The following is a 19,917-nucleotide window of genomic DNA, read 5'->3' on the forward strand; positions in this document are numbered from 1 at the left end:
AGCGCGCGCAGCTCCCCGGCGGCTCCGCTAGGGGTCCCTCTCGGGTGCCGAACGGGGCGGGCTGGATCAGCTGACTCGCCGGGCTCCGAGCCCAGCCGCCGCGCTCCAGCTCCGTCAGTTTCCTCGGCAGCGGCTGGAGAGAGCAGCCGGAGCGGCGCTGGCGCGGGGGCCATCGGAGACGGCGGCGGCGACGGCACCGGCGGAGCCAGGGCGCGGCGGATCCCACTCGCACAGCAGCGCGCTCGGTGCCCCGCGCAGGGTCGCGATGCTGCCTGCTTTGGCACTGGTCCTACTGGCCGCCTGGACGGCTCGGGCGTTGGAGGTGGGTGCCGCGCCTCGGAATTGGGGGTGGGGGCTGCGGTGGGAATCCCATGCCCCTAAATCTTTAATCCGAAGAAGCCGGGGGCAGTCCAGGGAACCCCTCTTCCCCTCCACGTCCCACGCCCCCGCTTGCGGGTGCCCTGCGCATCCGCGCCTCCGGCCCAGCCCTGGCCCGGGAACGCGCGCTCCGGCCGGCGGAGAGGGAGCTCGCGAGGCGTCGGGCTCCGGGGGTCCGCGGCGGTTGTGGGAGAGGAGGGGTGGAGGCGATCCTGAGCTCTGACCCTGACTCAGTCCCTGCCTCGCGGGCGGGGGCTGGGGGAGAGGCGAGAGACTTCCAGATGGGGGGTGGGGGGGAAGGGGGACGGAGCACGTGGGGAAAACCGAAAACGCAGCGTCCCCGGATCCCGTCCTCGGCTCTTGACCGGTGCCCTTCCTTCTTTCCGGCCCTGGGGAGGAGGAGCCGGGAGAGCTCGGGAAGCAGCCCCCCCTTTCCCTTTGCCTTTTCTGCCCCGTTTCACCTTCTCTTCTTATCCCCAGCACCTCTTCCCTGCCCGACCTCTCGCTCCTTCCCTTTGGCGGCCGCTCGCTGCGGCCGCCTCAGTGCGACCCCAGGAGGGTCGCGCACCACCTTCCCTAGGCAAAGTTTGTACATTCTGCGTCTCCCTTTTGTGTAAGTTGAGAGAGATGGGAGGGGTCGAAGACCCACGGCCACCTCGCACCTTCCCCAAAGCCTGGACGGCCCTGGCGTTCGCTCCGCACCTTCAGCTCCTTCCGGAGAGGGAGAAGGTTCCCGGGAACAAAAGCCGCGACACCCCGCCCTCGCCAGCCCGGGGCGCGGTGGCTGAGCCAGCCGCCTGGGTCTGTGCGCCACCGAGGCTCCCGCCCGACTCCCTTCCCGGAGCTGCGCGTCTGTCCCAGAGGGGGCTGGGGCGCTGCTGGGGCCGCTTTGGCGGAGCCTCGGGGGGCCCTCCACGGCCACTCCTCGTCACCTCCGAGGCTTGCTAATTCTGTGTCGGGCTGGAAAGTCCTTGGGGAGAAATTCGCGGACAGTGGGGTGTGCGTCTGATTAGGGCAGTGGCGGGTGGAGGGGAGGCGCGAGCTCTTCTCCCCTCCAGTGCATCAAAGGAGGCGTTTGTCTGATTAAGGCGCGGTCTCTTCCCTGGCAGCGCTGGGCAGTCTGGTTTAGTCCCCCTGGGGGCGCGGGCTGCCGGGGAGGGTCCTCAGGGTCTTTTTTTTAGGGTGCAGATAAAAGAATTGAATTGAGTGAAGATTAAGACGGAGAAGATGGCGCCTCTGCAGTGCAGCAAAGAAAAGCTGTGTGGAGGCTGCAGCCTGGTGAAATCCACCCACCACTAGGTGTATAACAAGTCTTCCCCATTCATCCAACTCTCGAACATTCAGCTAACGCCTGTGCAAAATGAATATTTTTCTTTTTACCTAAGGATGCTAAGAAGTTGTTTGCGTGACAGGAGGGGCAGACGAGCTTGTATGTCTCATCGTTTGGGTTCCCTTTTGGTATCTGAGCACTTGCAGTCTCTTCCAGTTTTTCCATTTTTTTTTTTTCCTCCTTTTCCCCTACCTCATGGTAATTTTCCAAAAAAAGCAATTCCCAGACCAGTGTTTTTCTGTAATTACCCTGAGGCTATGCAGATTACCACACCACTATGGTTTTTGAGTCCCAAATTTACAAGGTCATTGAACTTTCCCCCCTTTTTTTTTTACCTGTAAGTGGCTCAGAAATCATCTTAGGGCTGGTGAAGACTGATTTAAGAAGTGAAGAATTTGGTTTTCTGTGTTTTTTAAAAACTGCATTTAATTAAGGGGATTCTTTTTTCCTCCAATTACTTACATTTACTCCTACAAGTGTTGCTGTTATTTTCCCGATTGTCTTTCTACACGCTAAAAACCAGAAATTAAGTAATTAAAAGCATATCACAACCTTTACATTTGGAGTTTTTGCCCAAATGTGAATATTTAACTTTTTGAGCACAGTTTTTTTTTTTGTTTTTTTTTTTTTTGTTTTTTTTTCCTGTATAAAAAGAGGCAGCATTTAGGCAAATATGAGTCAGGTTTATTTTATTTTTTTGGCCTGTTTGCATTCCTTTGCTCTTTCTGCCATTCTTTTGGACATTTTTACCTGTTACCGCCACTTCTTTCAAATAGTGGAGGTGAAATTCACAGTCCATTTTGCAAAGCATTGGTGGAAGGGTAGGCAATTCACTCTAATGAGGTTTGAGGAGGATTAATTCAGCTATAGCTATGTCCACTGAAAGATGTAATTATGAGTTGAGTGTTTTTTGTAGGCCTTAGAAAATAGGTCTACTGCAGGTGGCTCTAAAAAAAGAAGTGAATAAGGGCAATGTTAATGGGGCCTCGACTTTTGGGGTTATTACCTGAGTCGATGCATTTGCCTGGTGTATTGACAGAGTATAAAATTAAAAGGCTCTAACATTTATTTCTTTAAATAATAGTGCTTCTTACATTTTAGTTTACCCTATTGAGGGGTTTAATCTAAACAGGGGAGGTTAACCTGAAAACAATTACTTGTTTTGATAATGGTGGTAATTCACAGATTATGGATACCTAGTCATACTGACTAGTCCTGCCTTAGGAGTAGACATCTATACACAGAATCTTGAAGCCCAGATTTGATCGTGATCTTTAAGGAGTCACCGTTTCTTGCTAATCAATGGGAAATCATGATAACTGGCAGGGCACAAAAGCTTCTCTCTTGTCACCTAACCAGAAGAGGTGCCTGATGGCATTTGGGAAGCTATTAGTACTGCGGAGAAGTATTCCAGATAGAATAATGATCCCTGGTCCTGATGGGGGAAGTGAAAAGGAACATGCAACTGAACAGATCTCAAGGTTAAGTTAGGAATGACTGATGGAAAAAAAATACAAAAGAAATAATGTGGCCCATTGAATAGTGGTTTAAAGGAAAACATTATGTTTGTGGATGAGGCTTTCTCCTTGTTGCTAGAGGATCCCTATTGTTATGCTACTGTTAATGGCATACTGGAGACTTCTATAGAGATATTTATAAGAAGATGAAGGGTGTCAGTCATTCCAGAAATAAGCATAGCTATTATATGCCTTTCATGTAGCCACTAAACTGTCACCAAAGAAATGCAATAAAATTCAGTAGAAATGTGCATTTTGTTTCTGCAAATTTGATCTAGGTGGGGACATGTATTACCTTAAGAGACTTACAAAGCATCTTTAATATATATTCCTTCTTTATTCCCAGCTTCATTATGTCAATTACAAATGCAAAGGTAAACCTTATAAATGTATTTTAGATGTAAAGCCCTGGGTGGAAGGTTTAATTTGACTGTATTTGCCTCATTACCACCCACCCGCATTCCCCTGCTCACCCAAAGTTTGCAGACTAAATAAGACAGGCACAGGATTGTTAAAGGAAATAGAAAGTGTTGAATACCAGGAGGAAAGGACAGATTAAGTGGTTTACTGAATAAAAGCCTTACAGTGTAAACATCTATATTTGAGGAATAAAGAACAACAAGATGAGATAATCCTAGAGAATTTCCTGGTAGGAAAATTCCAGCCAGTATTGTACCCCAGGTCTGGGGAAGGGAGTTTAAGTCTTAGCATTTACAGCATTTGTTTACATGCCTCTCCCAACCTTCTCCCTCCCAGAGACAGAGGGACACACACACACACACACACACACACACACACACACACTACCCCAGAGGTGAGGGTGGAGCCAATGTGGGGTTTGATTTTCCTAAACACTGCATCTATTCATTTGGGACAGTTGTATTGATTCTCTTCTTGGGCCAAACACAGTCCACAGCTCTGAAAACGTGAGCAACACAGTCTTTTCCTTCTTGAAGCTTCCAGTCTAGTGGGGAGGACAGACCATAAATCACTATAAATGAATGTTCATGAGCTGAGACAGATGCCAAGACAGAAAGGAGGGGGCAGGGTACAATCTGGCGAAGAGTAGGGGCTTCGGAATAAGGGGTTGAGGGGCGTGAGGGAAGGGGCTGCAAGTAAGATCTCAGAGCTCTGCTGCAGTACCTTCAGTAGGACCTTCACTAAGGAAGTGAGTACATGACGAAAAAAGTGATTCGCTGGGCCACTGGGAGGAGGGTGGGAAAATACAATGTTAAATGTCTGTTTTGGTTTTTGCTGGTGGTTTCTACTTCTCCGCGTTCTACATCGTTGTGAAATGGTTTCGTTTTCGTAGTGGGATCCCAGATACAAGTGTACGGGGTGGGGGGTGATGCCACATATGACCTCCTGCAAATCTCTGGAAATGCTGTCACCCTGTGTCTCAGAGCCAGTATGCAGATACACCCTCATAAGGGGCTGGAAGGAGCGGGAGGGGTGGCAGGCAGAGGAAGTTAAGGAATGAGCATTCCCCCCTGATTGAGTAGCAAGTTTAATCAAAATGTCTATTTCTTAATTTGTTGTTAATAAAAAAATATGGTCGGGGCGCCTGGGTGGCTCAGTCGGTTGAGCGTCCAACTTCGGCTCAGGTCATGATCTCACGGTCTGTGAGTTCGAGCCCCGCGTTGCGCTCTGTGCTGACAGCTCAGAGCCTGGAGCCTGCTTCGGATTCTGTGTCTCCCTCTCTCTCTTCCCCTCCCCTGCTCATGCTCTGTCTTTCTCTCTCTCAAAAATAAATAAAAACATTAAAAAAAAAATACGGTCAACAGTACCTAAACCCTCAAACTGAATTTTTTTTTTTTCAACGTTTATTTATTTTTGGGACAGAGAGAGACAGAGCATGAACGGGGGAGGGGCAGAGAGAGAGGGAGACACAGAATCGGAAACAGGCTCCAGGCTCTGAGCCATCGGCCCAGAGCCCGATGCGGGGCTTGAACTCACGGACCGCGAGATCGTGACCTGGTTGAAGTCGGACGCCTAACCGACTGCGCCACCCAGGCGCCCCAACCTCAAACTGAATTTGCAGATGAAAACCATGGTGAAGAGGAAAATGTTACGTAACCATTTCTTCAGTGTCCTAGGGACAGCTTAAGAAATAACCGTGTCTGTGAGGGCACGAGTGTTTTTTCTTTGAAAACAGTGTTTTGTGAGTTTTCCCTCTTGAGAGTAAATCCTGATTAATAGATAGGCATCCCTCTTTAGAAGTCCACCAGAAACTGGGTTAGAATGACTGGTCAAGAAATAAAGCACAGTACTAATAGCCTACTCTTGTAGCCTTACCGATAGCATAGTTCGTTAGCACGTAGTTTGTATATGAATTATGTGCAAATATATAGTTTGTATATGTATTATGTACGGATTCTTAACAAAAGAGGAAGCTAGAGAAAAGAAGATGTCAGTAAGCAAATCCTAAGGAAGAGAAAGTACATTAATAGGACTGTATTGTATTTAACAGAAAAGGTCTGCGTGTAAGTGGACCCTTGTTCAAACCCTTGTTCAAGAATCAACTAATTCGTTACAAAAAAAAAAACTCCAACATGTTCATCAGTTAATAGGTTTATGAAAATGTGATGCTTACTAGATTAGTTTGCCGACTCTTCAAAGTAGGATGGATACAGAGGACTCCTGTTCATATGTATGAAATGTTAGCTGCAGTAAGGAGCTTAGATTTAGTTGGGCCACATTTCTGAAGAAACCTACAATACAGATTTAGCTTGAACTATGTTAGGATTATAGTATTTTATGAAAGAAGGTAGTGCTGCTTGAAATGGGGAAGACGAGAGGTATTGAAAAGCCTGCCTCTGTGGTAAGGAGTGGAATTGTCCCCACATTTGTAATGGTAATTGCGGTACCCATGTGATGTTAGGCAACACCTGATTATTGAGATTGTCACGTGTTCAGGGAAGGTAACATCTCACACTGATGCAGAGCCTGGACTAGAGCAGGATTGCCTGGGCTTAAATCCTGGCTCTGTCCCTTGTGAGCTATTGACTGTGGGCTAGCTCCGGACCTCATTTTTTCCTTTGTGAAATGGGGACGTATATAGAAAAACATATATGTGTAAAATGCTTGCTTGGAACGGGATATGAGTTAATATATACAGTATGATGTGGCCCTTTATAAGAGCTGTGTGTTAGTTACTACTGTATGTGATGATGATGTAAAATGATATATTTAAATCACACAGAGTTGAAAGGTACAAAGGCAAGACAAAACACCTATATGATGTTTTACTTATATATTGAGTAATGCACTTAACTGACCAGCTAAGATTATTGCAGGAAATGGGCAGTCCTCTAAAAAACAAATGAATTTTATTTAAAGGATGACATACCACAGATAACATTTGCAGAATACATGTTTTAAAATTTCATTTACCAAACATGCATATTTTGTATTTCAGTTGGCTTTTTAAGAAAACATTAAAATATATTGTGTTCATTGAAAAATTTTAAACAGTACAGAAATGTGTAAAGCAGCATAAGCAGTTTTTGCACAAATGGACAGACCGATTTTAAATGTATGCATATGGGCAGCCTGCCACATTTGTCTAATATTGAGCGAATTTGTATACTGGCTTGATTATTAACTCGCTATTAGTTGACTATCAGCTGTATGCAAGGAGCTGTGAAAAAGCTTGGTGTAGTTTTTAGCAAAATCTCTTCTAAAAAGAATGACTAAACAGGTTTTGCCAATCAAGGCCAAAATGGAAGGTTTCAAATGCCAGCAAAAGATTTTTGGTCTTAAAATGAAAGTGTGAAACGAGCTTCACCAGCATGTACAAGGAAACCGAAAAGCAGACTGCTTGAGGGTGCAGCATTTCTATAAGAACTAGGTTTTAAAATAAAACGTATTAGTTATGGGGCGCCTCGGTGGCTCAGTCGGTTGAGCGACCGACTTCGGCTCAGGTCATGATCTTGCAGTTTGTGAGTTCGAGCCCCGTGTCGGGCTCTGTGCTGGTGGCTCAGAGCCTGGAGCCTGCTTCGGATTCTGTGCCTCCTTCTCTCTGCCCCGTCTCTGCTCATGATCTGTCTCTCTCTGTCTCTCAAAATTGAATAAACATTGACAAAAAAAATAACGAATTAGTTATCAGTCAGATGATGAGTATAATGGTCTGCTTAATTAAAAGCAGACTCTTTAAGAATCAGCGTATTTTGTTTATTAGATAATACGAGGTTTCAGTCTCAATTTCAAAATTAGGCTAAGGATATTTGAGAGTACACAGAACTGGTGTTACTGAAGTTCAGGAGCGATTAACACATTGGAGAATGAATAAGCAAAGTCCCAAGGAATCTGTGGGTTTTTGTTAACACCACTTTTGTATTTATCTTTGTCCTACTCAATCAAAAAAAAAAGTGGGTTCAAGTAAGAGAATGTATCCATGTTTGAAATAAACCTGCTCAGAGTAGATCCAGTGAGTAGCGAATGAGATGGGTGCACAGCCACATGTAAAGGTCAGTGAGGAGGGACAAGGAATACGCAAGACAAGCGTTTCAGAAAAGGGAAAATAACAATCAGAGTATTATGTACATGAATGGATTCTAGAATTCTTAAGGTCTTATCGGTGATGGACCCCAAATGGTGTTTGTATCTTTCAATTTCCAGATGGTCCTTGTCTATTTTTTCTTCCCAAGTGCAGACGATTTTTAGCTGAGAAATTTGATTGAGCGAGAAAAGTCCATGTTGTAACCAAGGAGGGGTTTATTTTGTTGATGTGAAATTGTTTTTGGCCTAATTCTTTCTTTGAGAATCTAACAGTTTGTCCTGTGTTCTCAATTTGCTTCCACACAAACCACATCCTGTCTTCATTGAAGGATGTAAGGAAGTCTCCTAGATGATAGAGACTGATAAATTACTCATCGGCCTTAAAGGATACTTCGTGAGAATAAGAGATCTGGTATATCAAGAAAAGTCAGTTGTATTAAGTGAAGAAATGGGTGATTACTCTTGTGGCTTGGTTAAACTTCAAACCTTTAATGACTAATATATTTTGGCCATAGATGGAGAAATTTTGCAGGAAGAAACACAGGAGATTTAATCCCACCCTTGAGGTATATATGTGTACCTTAGACCTGACCCCTTACCCCCAGCTACCACAAACTCATTTGTTCAGTTTTCCATGTCTGCATGTGCTTAATTACAATCAAATTAATGAGGCAACATAAATTTAAGTTTTAATCAAAAATAAAATAGTATTGTCTGTCAAGGCTTGATTAGTCCAAAAAGGAACTTAAAAAAATTTTTTTTAATGTTTATTTATTTTTGAGGGGGGTGGGGAGAGGGAGAGAATGAGCGTGAGAAGAGAAGACAGAGAGGAAGACACAGAATCCGAAGCAGTTTCCAGGCTCTAGCACAGAGCCCGATGCGGGGCTTGAACTCACAAACCGTGAAATCATGACCTGAGCCGAAGTTGGACCCTTAACCGACTGAGCCACCCAGGCGCCCCCAGAAAGGAACTTTTTATATCTGCCCTTACTGTTGGGGGAATTTTCATAAGCATAATTATTGTTTTTATCAATAACACTACTCAGTTATTTTATAATGGAATTAATAGAGACACATGATAAAGATAGACATAATGCTGTCTTAACCATATTTATTGGAAGTATCCTCATTTTTTTAAAGCTTATTTATTTTATTTTATTTTGAGAGAGATAGAGACAGTGTGAGTGGGGAAGGGCAGAGAGAAGGAGAGAGAATCCCAAGCAAGCTCTGCGATTTCAGTTTGGAGCCTGATGTGGGGCTTGACCTCGTGAAACTGAGATCATGACCTGAGCTGAAACCAAGAGTTGGACGTTCAACCAGCTGAACCACCCAGGTGTCCCAAAAGTGTCCTCATTTACTTTGAAGGTTGAACCTTTAAAACTGATGCAGATTTTTGAAATCATAGCTTAACTTTCAGACACTCAAATTAGAACATATCATGCAAATTGATATTGGAGAGCAAATCTTTCCCTTACTGATGCTCTTATAATTGCTTATTATGGTTTGTTTAAAATAAATAACAGTTTTGTCAATGCAGCATATTAGTTTGAAAATGTAAATGATGAGTCTTAAGAAACTCCCATAGAAACTTGCAAATATGGGGGTGCCTGGGTGGCCCAGTGGGTTGAGTATCCGACTCTTGATTTCAGCTCGGGTCATGATCCCAGGGTCATGGGATCAAGCCCAGCGTGCGGCTGATCGTAGAACCTGGTTGAGATTCTCTCGCTCTCTCTGCCCCTCTTGCCCCCTCACCTGCATATGCATGGGTGCTTGCTCGCTCTCTCTCAAAAATAAATAAATAAATAAATAAATAAATAAATAAATAAATAAATAAATAGAAATTTGCAAACATGCAAACTAATCATCCTAAGAATAATATAGTCACAAACACTTACCTATTAAATCTATTAGCAATTCAAAATTAAAATTAAATTTTTATAAGAAAGTTAATAGCTTTTTTTACATAGAGGAACAGATTTTTAAGGGCACACCATGCAAAAGAAAATTCACTTTTTCATATAACAAGTATTTCTGAGTCCCCTGCCCTCAAGGGAGCTTACAATATAGTGAGGGGCAGACAAAATAAACAGGATGTAGTAGACTTGGAAAAATTAAGTTGGGTAAGGGATATAAGGGAATGCTATGTGGAAGTCTCTTGTGGATGTAATCTTTTATGGGGTATTATCGGGAAAGGTCTCTGATCTTGTCACTATCCAAATGTAAAGTTAGCTATCTGGAGGAGAGAATTACATACTCACCATAATGTAAAAGAATAACTGGGGACAGGGATCTACTTTGGAGTGGTTAAATAATTAAAAACAACAATGGTGGGGTAGAAAATTAATATGGATTGGGATCACAGTTTACCACACCTGTTTCATCACTTACTGCCACCATTGCATTTAACATTTACTAAATATTTGATAAATATTTTTAATGAGTGCTCTAGAAATTTTATATTGTGACGGTAAAGAATTATGTTTGATTCTTGACAGTTGAATTAACGTACATTTAAAAAATTGTGAATGACCCTTAACTATAGTGTAGGGAGAATATTAAAGTCTTTTAAAGAAGATTTATTTTTTTAGCCTTTTCTGAAACATTTTATTGTGAAAAGATTTCACATAAATGTTGTCAATAACTTAATGTTCAGTCATTTGCAACTCTTTATTTCAGAAATTCAGTTGACCTGGCCAAAAAGGTCTCATTCTTGAAATGCTTTGTGAATCCTCAGATTGAGTGGGATAGTTTCAATTGAGGGTGCCTAGAAATGATTTTGTTTGAGTCAAATTTGTGTACAGGAATGAAATCGAAATGGAAATTTCATTATCATTGTCTTTTTTTTCAGTTTGTTGCGCTTTTTTTTGCTGTTATACAGCTAATATTTACTTTTTACTTTAGTGTGAGCCAGGATCAAAAGTTTGCCTTTAAGGCAAAAACTGAGGGCTGTTACTTCTATTCTCTAAAAGAATTGTGCTGTTCAAGTTCAAGGGCTTGAAGCCAATGACACTATATGCTATTAACTTGACAGGCATTGAAAATCTAATTGAGGTCATTATGATGAGTCTTGTATCTTGCTAGTGTTTTCTCAGGCTTGTTTTTAATGTTTTATGTCAAGTGTTAAATCCTCTTACAACCCTGAATCCAGAAAATTTAAATCCAATAAAAGTAAACTAAATTTTAAAATCCTACGGTTGTTTTGTGTGGGCAGCATTCTTGGCTGATAGGATATTTGAATGTGAGGGCAGCTTGCATATTGCTGTTAGTTTGAGGAATGAGAAGGGCCCCACTTTCAAGAGTACAGTTGTGACAAAATTGCAGTTTGGAAGTTACTGCATACTTGTTCAGTGAAGTATGAGAGGAGGGACTGCTCCCAGGGTGGCCATGTGACTGGGTGGCCCAAGCAGTAGGAGCGAGGTGCTGGATTGAGATGTCCTTAAAACAGTGAGAGTCCTGGGACCTGGGGACTGAGTAATTTATCAGTATGGCCATTGGAGATAGCCAGGACAAAGGTAATGAACATTTGGTGGGAGGGAGACATACTTCAATGAGCAAGATAGGAAGTACTTTGTTTCCAGGCAATCCCTTTCCTTGTCTGTGTTTGCAATTTGAATATTTCCCATCACTTTTGCGAGCTGGACTCAGATTAAATTTTTTATCATTGTGAATTTTATTATGGTGAAGTTTTTGTCATGTTGTACGGGCACGGATGGGAAGTATTCAGTTTGTTGGGAGTATTTCTTAATGTGTGTATGTTTTTAGTTGTATTTATTGATTTTGTAAAGAACCAATAAAGAGATCAGAAAGAAATTTTAGCATAATTCTCCCCCCAGGGGAAAAAAAAAACATTGGTTAAAATAGAATTCTAAAGGTTTATTGCCATTGTTAAATTATTTATGCTTTTTAAAAATTCTGACACGTAACCTCATTGCTTGCTTGCTCATTCATCTCAGAAGTAGAACACTGAACACAAACCCAAGCCTATTATTGATCGATTCTTCTAGCAGATGAGGGGAAGCTTTAATGCAGCAGATTTAATTGGCTATTTGAATTCTGCATTCATCTGCTTTTTCTCTATTCCGAATCTTCTCAGAGCATTTGTGATTGACTTCTGTGATATTGACCCTGATTTGGAGTTACGTATTTTTTATTATTACTGATTTATTGTCATTACTATTAGTAATTTATTGTCATATTGCATTTTTCTCCCCTTTTTCTTGAAATTTTAAAGACATCATTCATGTGATGGACGTGTACTGGATGCCTTCTGTGTTTCAGGGGTGACAGGAGCGCTAGTATCTTTGTGGGGCTGCAAGGAAACAAAGAACTCACATTGTGTCTTGAAGGATTTTGCACCCTGATGGGGGAAGAAAAAAGATGTAGAAATAATTAGGCCCGGTATGCCACGGGCTACAGTGGAAGAATATACAGAGTCCTGATAGGAAAGGCAGCCAGTATTTAAACTGGGTTTCCAGACTGAGTGGAGGTTAACTCTGGGGCGTGGCAAGGATTTCCAGACAGAAGGAATAGTGAAGGTGTAGACAGGTTAAGGATTTCCAGACAGAAGGAATAGTGAAGGTGTAGACAGGTTCAAAAGAGGAAGCCAGAGGAATGTGGGTGGGGGAGATGATGTGGGGATGGTAGGAGGTTAACAGTTGGGGATGCCTTGAGGAGTTTGAACTTCATTTTCTCAGCAGTGGGGGTATTTTTAGATGTTCCTAAAATGGAGGTAGCCATTGATAACTATGGTTCACCTACATTTAGTAGCCTTTGCCGAAGTCCTTGTCAATGTCTGCTTAATCCATTAGCTAGACCTTAGCACGCAATTCCAAGAGAGGCTGGTACGTGTAGCGTATTAGCTGGGAATATTACCACCAGGAATACATTCTAGATTCTTATGGGATACGGAGAGGGGAGGATAGTGAGTGACAAAGAGCTGGCATTCGGGAATGTGCAGGACATGCGGTACAAAGGGATGTAGAGGAGAGTGGGTAGATTCGGAAACATTCTGATTCAAACCAAAGGAAAGATTCTACGTGAGCAGTTAGAGTAGGTTTTTGTGATTTGCTCCCTTCTTATCTCTTGGCTAGCCACATAGGAAGCACATCTTTAAGAATGGAGGAGGAGGTGGGGAATGCTTTTTTGTTTTTATGGCAGGAACACCCAAGAGCTGAGCCTTCACTCTGGCCATTTGTACCCAATGGTTTAGACTTGTGTTCCTGGGAACCCCTTCCAATCAGAGTGATGGAAAAAGGGATAATTCCAGTGGCCCTGTGGAAAGTAATGTCAAGGTCAGTTTACTCTCCCTCTCCTGGTTTTCATTTGATCTAGAGCCTTCCCTAAAGCAACCTTGTGCTCGTGCTTTGCAAGGACTAGCAGGTAAAACAAGCTTTGACCTTTTTAGAAAATATCATGATACTGAGAACCTCTTTTGAGCTAGAATTGCCTACCATGCTCAACTTGTTTTTCATAGCTACACAGACTTTGAGATATGTTTATGTGCACCTGTGTCATTAAAAGTTTCCTCTATGAAAAAGAGGAAAATAAATCTTAATACATTTACATGAGTAACAGTGGGACCAACATTTAAATTCATCTTAATTATTTATCTATTTTTTTTTATTCATTTCAATTATTCTAGAAGTGGCCGAATGAAGATACTTACCAGGAAGTGTGTGATGATATAAAGATGTAGGAACAACTTAGAATCCTGAGCAGACAGGGTATACTTATTAACATAAGGGAGTGTTTGAGGTTTTATAGTACATATTTTATTAGCACCTAAAGATGTATTTAACATATGTCCTAATAGTTTGATATATTGTACATGGTTCCATCGTAAGGAAATGTCTAAAATATCAAGGTTCCTCTTGGTTTTATTTCTTGTGTTACTTCTTTTTGAACCCTTGATTCTCTTTAAGAGGAATCAAAGTGTAATTCGAGACTGATCATGTTAAATCTGGCATTTATTTTCTTTTTGTTTTGATTTTGAAGTATCTATCAAGGAAGTATTTTATCAGTTCTAGAGACTGCGTTCAGAAAAACAGATGATGTGGCGCCTGTGTGACTTAGTTGGTTAAGTGTCCGACTTCCACTCAGGTCATGATCTCACAGTTTGTGAGTTCGAGCCCCATGTCAGGCTCTGTGCTGACAGTGCGGAGCCTGGAGCCTGCTTCAGATTCTGTGTCTCCCTCTCTCTGCCCCTCCCCTGCTCATGCTCTGTCTCTCTCTGCCTCTCAAAAATAAATAAACATTAAAAAAATTAAAAAAAAAACATGATAATTTGTATGTGTCTAGAATAGTTGATTGATTGATAATGAGAATCAGAGAGAACAGCCATTGTGTATTTGAATATATATTTCTCTCATGTTATGCTGGCCATGTTTTGAAATTATACTTTTTCTCCCCCCCCCAAAAAAAAGTAGGTGGTCATTATATAAGTTTGAAAAAAATTTTTACATTATGGTAGATAGAATTTGAAAGTATAAAAAAATCGTGTTCTTTAATTCCAGTATAACTTTATAATGGTCATATAGTGTGTGTATAATTTGAGAAACTAATTTCACCAAAGGACATGTGTTTTATGCTGAATTCTGTTCTATTTTTATATATTTGAAAACACTTGACCTGATAACTGGTTGTGACTTAAGGCCAGTCTGAAATGGGTTTGCCTTTAGTTGGCTCTGGATGGTAGAGTTCAGGACTATTTGCTGCTGGCTTTGTTGACTTTAAACTGTTGGTAGTTTATTTTTTGGGCAGTTAGATGTATGCCTTTGTTTAAGATCACCTCATTGGAAAAGTTGGCAGTCCAAGAATATGTTCTGAGAAGAATACTTGAGTATTCATTCTCAATTTACCTGAATCGTATAAATATTTTATTAGGTTTGTTCATAATCTATTGTATTTCTAAGTAAACAAGCTCTCTAGAAATAATTTCTACTTCTTTGATCATTTAAAATGTATCAGGGGCGCCTGGGTGCCTCAGTCTGTTGGGCAGTTGGGTGTCTGAGTCTTGATTTCGGCTCAGGTCATGATCTCACAGTCATGTGATCATGAGCCCAGCCCCAGGGGCTCTGCACTGGGTGTAGAGCCTGCTTAAGATGTTCTCTCTCTCCTTCTCCCTCTGCCCCTCCCCCCCCAAAATAATAAATGAAAATAAAAAAATACATTAAATAAGTTGATACAGATCACAAAGATTAGTGGTATCTATTAGCTAGATACCAGTGAAATGTCTCTCTGTGCAAGTTCATTTTAGTTGTTCCTGTTAAATTCAAGTGTAAGTTTTAAAAAAAGATTGTGGTCTTGTTTATGAACTAAATGATTATTTTGCATATTTAGTTCAAAGGGAACTGAAAAACAGGCTATAAGTGCCTATGGAAAGACACATGCATTTATGATTATGCTTAAAGCTTGCAGTTGAAAATTAAGATTTAGCCTTAGAGTCAATGAATTGATACTAATTTTAGGCCAATTATTTGCTGTTTGTTATCTGCCACTGATTCATTGTTGGTGAGCAAAATGGCTTTAAAACAGCTGTCTATACATTTTGGATGGAAACAGTTAAACTCCAAGTCCTAATGGTGAAGAAGCAGGGAATGACTGCTTCCATTCTGATCCTCTCCTGGTGTCATTTCATCTCATAATTCCCCTCGCCTTTACTTAATCCTCAAGGCTAACTCTAAAGCAAAACTCTTCAATGAAAGTATAATGGGATCACAGATGCAATTCAAACTCTTCTAGAAGCCACATAAAAGAGTGAAACAAAACAGGTATTATTAGTTTTAATATGTTGTACCGAACCCAATAAATCAAACTATTATTGCAACATGTACTCAGTATGAAAACTATCAATAAAACCTATTACATTCTTTTTTTTACTTTATATCTTGAGACTTTTATCTGTAGAGCATATTTTAATTTGGACCAGCCACATTTGAAGTACTCAATAGCTACATGTGGCTAGTGGCTACCATATTGGACAGCGTAGCTGTAGAAAGGCCAACTCAACATACTGGTGTCCAGGAAAGAAATCAGGTTTGGGAGCAGATAGTATCTGTAGTGCTTTCTAAGTTTCCTCATTTTACAGATGAAAAAACTGGAATCAAGAAAAGTTGGATTGCCCAGTATCAAAGCCCAGACCCTTTCCTCTGACTTCTGGTCTCTTTCGTCATCACCCTGACTCTTCCTTTTCCTGTTCCACATTCTGTGACTACTTCAGTGTGTCCCAAATGTTAGGTGGTTGCCATCAGTTATTTAAGCGAGGAGCCTTAAGATCTTCCCCACTAAAGAACATATGGTCCGATCTGGACAAAACTCTGTTTCGGGGCAGAGTAAATAAAGTTGCCAGGTATATCTAGAACCTTTTTTTGGTATGCGCACTGTTGGAGTAGGAAATGGGAAGATCCTTTGGGACCCAGGGTGTGTGACCCAACACTAGTTGGATTGTCAGCTGCCCACTGAAAGGAAAGATCTACAGGGCACTATTACAAACATTTTGTTGTGTATATGCAGTCTGTTTCTGGAAACAATGGGGTTAAGTTTTCCTTTTTCTTCTTTTATTTTCTGGAAGGCTGCGCCTGTGTGTGCCCATAGTTCTTACCCAATTATACATAAAGTGTGATGTTTTTTGACAACTTAAGCCCAATGCACTCCTGGCATGTTATTTTCAGAATGTAAGCAAATGTGGAAAGCTTTCTGCATGGCATGGTGGGTTGGCAAAGACGGGATCACCGTGCTCCTGGGATCATTGCTGTAAAGTATTTGTTTTACAACATGAAAATGCATGTTGGGTGAACTTTGAGAGTTGGAGGTTATTTTTCTAAAATATTCATCAGCCTGGATGTTGTAGATTGTGTAAGAGTGCTTTGAAAAGAATTTTAAGTTTACTCATGTGACTTAGGTTCAGTGATTTTAGGTTTCGTGTTAAATTTAACCATTTTTCTATATGAACCTTAGGACTTCTCATCTGGGCTAGCCTTTACCCACAAAAGCACTCCTGATCGTTAATATAAGCATGCATTATATTTTCTTCATATTCTGTGAATAAAATAATTGTATCCTGCAAATCCTGATGTATGGGATAATAACTGAGAAGATACATGTCTTCCAGGAATGACTTAAACAGAGATATCTGTATTTCCTTTAGCAATTGTCTATTAAAAAATTATCTTTAAACTTAAAAAATTCACCATTCTTTTTAGCAATTTTGCCAATATTTTGCGTAGTAAATATAACCAAGAGGAATAGAAGTTTAGAGATTTTAATGTTTGAGGGAGTCTTTTTAAAAAAAATTTTTTTTTTTTAACGTTTATTTATTTTTGAGACAGAGAGAGACAGAGCATGAACGGGGGAGGGTCAGAGAGAGAGGGAGACACAGAATCTGAAACAGGCTCCAGGCTCTGAGCGGTCAGCACAGAGCCCGACGCGGGGCTCGAACTCACGGAGTGTGAGATCGTGACCTGAGCCGAAGTCGGCCGCTTAACCAACTGAGCCACCCAGGCGCCCCGAGGGAGTCTTTTTTATTATGATTCTGTTTAAGTTAGAATTTTTTAAATGGAAAAGTATTACAAGTACATTGTAGGTAACTTAGAGAAAATATAAAATCACATATAATCCTATCGCCCACAAATATGTGTTTTATGTCATGTTTTTAAAATTTTGTTTATTTATTTATATTAATATACACACACATGAATGAATGAGTTGGGGAGGGGCAGAAAGAGAGAGGGAGAGAGAGAGACTCCCAAGCAAGCTCTGCATTTTCAGCACAGAGCCTGATGTGGGACTCAAAGTGTGAGATCATGACCTGAGCTGAAATCAAGAGTCAGGCACGTAACTGACTGAGCCACCCAGGCTCATTTTTTGAAATGTCATTTTTAAAAAGCAATTTATTTATTTATTTATTTATTTATTTATTTATTTATTTATTTATTTATTTTATAATTTACATCTAAGTTAGTTAGCATATAGTGCAATAATGATTTCAGGAGTAGATTCCAGTGATTCATCCCCTATGTGTAATACCCAGTGCTCATCCCAACAAGTGTCTCCCTTAATGCCCCTTATCCAGTTAGCCCATGCCCCCCTGGGTGGCTCCGTAGGTTGACTCTTTATTTCATCTCAGGTCGTGATCTCACGGTGCATGGGATTGAGCCCCGCATCAGGCTCTGTGTGGAGCCTACTTGGGGTTCTCTCTCTTCCCCCCCGCCTCTCTCTCTCTGCCCCTTCCCTGCTTGTGCTTGTTCTCTCTCTCTCTCTTAAAATAAATAAACTTAAATACAGCATTTTTGAGATCATGCTGTAAATTCTATCATATATCCTGCACTTTATTCCTTAACATTAAATCTTAGGCTGTGATAAGCTCTTTGTGAATATAATGTTGAATGGGTCTATGAATCTGTTTGGGGCAACAGGAGCTATATAATTATGTGTGTGTGCTTTTTAATTTGGCATTTCCAACCCAAACTGAGGTTGGAAGTAGTGACGTGAGAAAGGATCGTGTGCCAAATACCTGTTAATATTTTTTAAGTGTTTATTGAGTGACCTATATTGCTGCCCTCAAGTAGTGTTCAACATGGTGGTCCTTCACCTATAATGTAGTACTTAAAGAAAATGAGATGGACAGAAACCATGGGATTAACCACCACAGAGAAAGAAGGAAAACCTGAGGTCCCAATTCAGTCAAGCAATCCTCTTATTTAATAATTCCATGATCACTTGTGTAGAAAGAAGTTTGACCATAAGAAGTTGTTAAACTTGACAGGCAGACATAGCCAGGGCTCGAATGTAGACATCAGTGAAACTGCGATTTCAGCCATCCAGTGGAAGCATTAATTTTGTTGCATGATTACACGGATGTAAATAAAGCTCTGTCCTTTCCATTTCCCTCCTTTTCAAACGTCTCTCCTGACAGGTCACCTGGGTGGCTCAGTCGGTTAAGCATCAGACTTCTCCTCAGGTCATGGTCTCGAGGTTTGTGAGTTCAAGCCCCGCACGCGTCAGGCTCTCCACTGTCAGTGCTGAGCCCGCTTCTGATCCTCTGTTTCCCCCTCTCTCTGCCCCTCCCCTACTCGTTCTGCCTGTCTCTCTCTCTCAAAAATAAATAAACATTTAAAACAACAAAGTCTCTCCTGACTTAATGTGGCTAAAAAATGTCAGAAACATTTAGTCTCAGAAGTTCCCAAAGGTAGGAATATTTAGCCACAAAAAAGAACTAGATTTGTCTTTATTTTTTTTAATTTTTTTTAACGTTTATTTATTTTTGAGACAGAGAGAGACAGAGCCTGAACGGGGGAGGGGCAGAGAGAGAGGGAAACACAGAATCGGAAGCAGGCTCCAGGCTCTGAGCCATCAGCCCAGAGCCCGATGCGGGGCTCGAACTCATGGACCGCGAGATTGTGACCTGAGCTGAAGTCGGATGCTTAACCGACTGAGCCATCCAGGCGCCCCCTAGATTTGTCTTTAAATTTAACAGTGTGTGATGAGATTCCTCCTCCGTAGAACCTTTTGTAAGGTTGTGGATCTCATTTAGGCAAACCCATGTAATCTGTGATTATTAACTGCTGTTTACATGGCCAGTAAACCAGTTTTATAGTCTGTTTCACATTCTAGGTTTTTGGAGCAGGGACTATGTTGTTTACTTATTCTTTACTTATAAATAAATACAGTGCTGTAAATTTATAGTGAATAAATGCCACCCCAGTAGCCTAAACCTTTTTCTTTTTCTTCTCATGTCTCCACAATCTACTGCTCTTTGTTGAAATGGAATGTAACCTTTCACAACTAACCGTATCTTTGAGCTTCCACTTTTTTTGTTTTTAAACTTTCTTTACCCTCTCTTTCCCCCCATCCCATATCCAATAAAATTTATAGGCCTTTTCTCCTGTTGATCTGCCTTTTGTCAGTTTAAGTTGCATGGCCTCAGTATGCTGAACCAAGAGGGTAAAGGAAAACCTTTTTCCCTTTCCTTTAAGTATATGCAAAGGCTGTGAGGTGGGACCATGCTGGGGCATGCTGTCTGAGGAGGTATGTGAGCCATTACAAATGACCCACCAGTCGTGTATACGTAATTTATCAATAACAGTTCATGTTGATGAATCGTTTGTAAAAATCGGCAGTAAGTGTCCTCCATACTGGATTTTACTCAGTCTTGGAGAAGAATGTATATTTCAATCCAAAGGAATTTATGGAAGA

The 19,917-nt window shown here is 41.3% G+C and overlaps 1 protein-coding gene across 7 annotated transcripts in view; it reads left to right on the forward strand.

Annotated features, from left to right (window-relative positions):
* Positions 1 to 124: 124 nt before the first annotated feature.
* The window catches only part of APP (amyloid beta precursor protein), a 275,601-nt gene continuing 255,808 nt past the window's right edge, over positions 125 to 19,917 (forward strand). For 4 of the 7 annotated variants that reach the window (XM_040484121.1, XM_040484122.1, XM_040484125.1 and 1 more), the window contains exon 1: positions 126 to 322. In XM_040484121.1, the coding sequence (XP_040340055.1) occupies positions 266 to 322 (57 nt within the window). In that variant the 5' untranslated portion in view covers positions 126 to 265. Of the gene's footprint in view, positions 323 to 19,917 lie in introns of all 7 variants that reach the window. The other 3 variants (XM_040484123.1, XM_040484124.1, XM_040484126.1) reach the window with 2 other exon arrangements.

This window comes from Herpailurus yagouaroundi, unplaced genomic scaffold (assembly GCF_014898765.1).
Source record: "Herpailurus yagouaroundi ecotype Mexico unplaced genomic scaffold, PumYag 162, whole genome shotgun sequence".
Taxonomy (NCBI): Eukaryota; Metazoa; Chordata; class Mammalia; order Carnivora; family Felidae; genus Herpailurus; species Herpailurus yagouaroundi.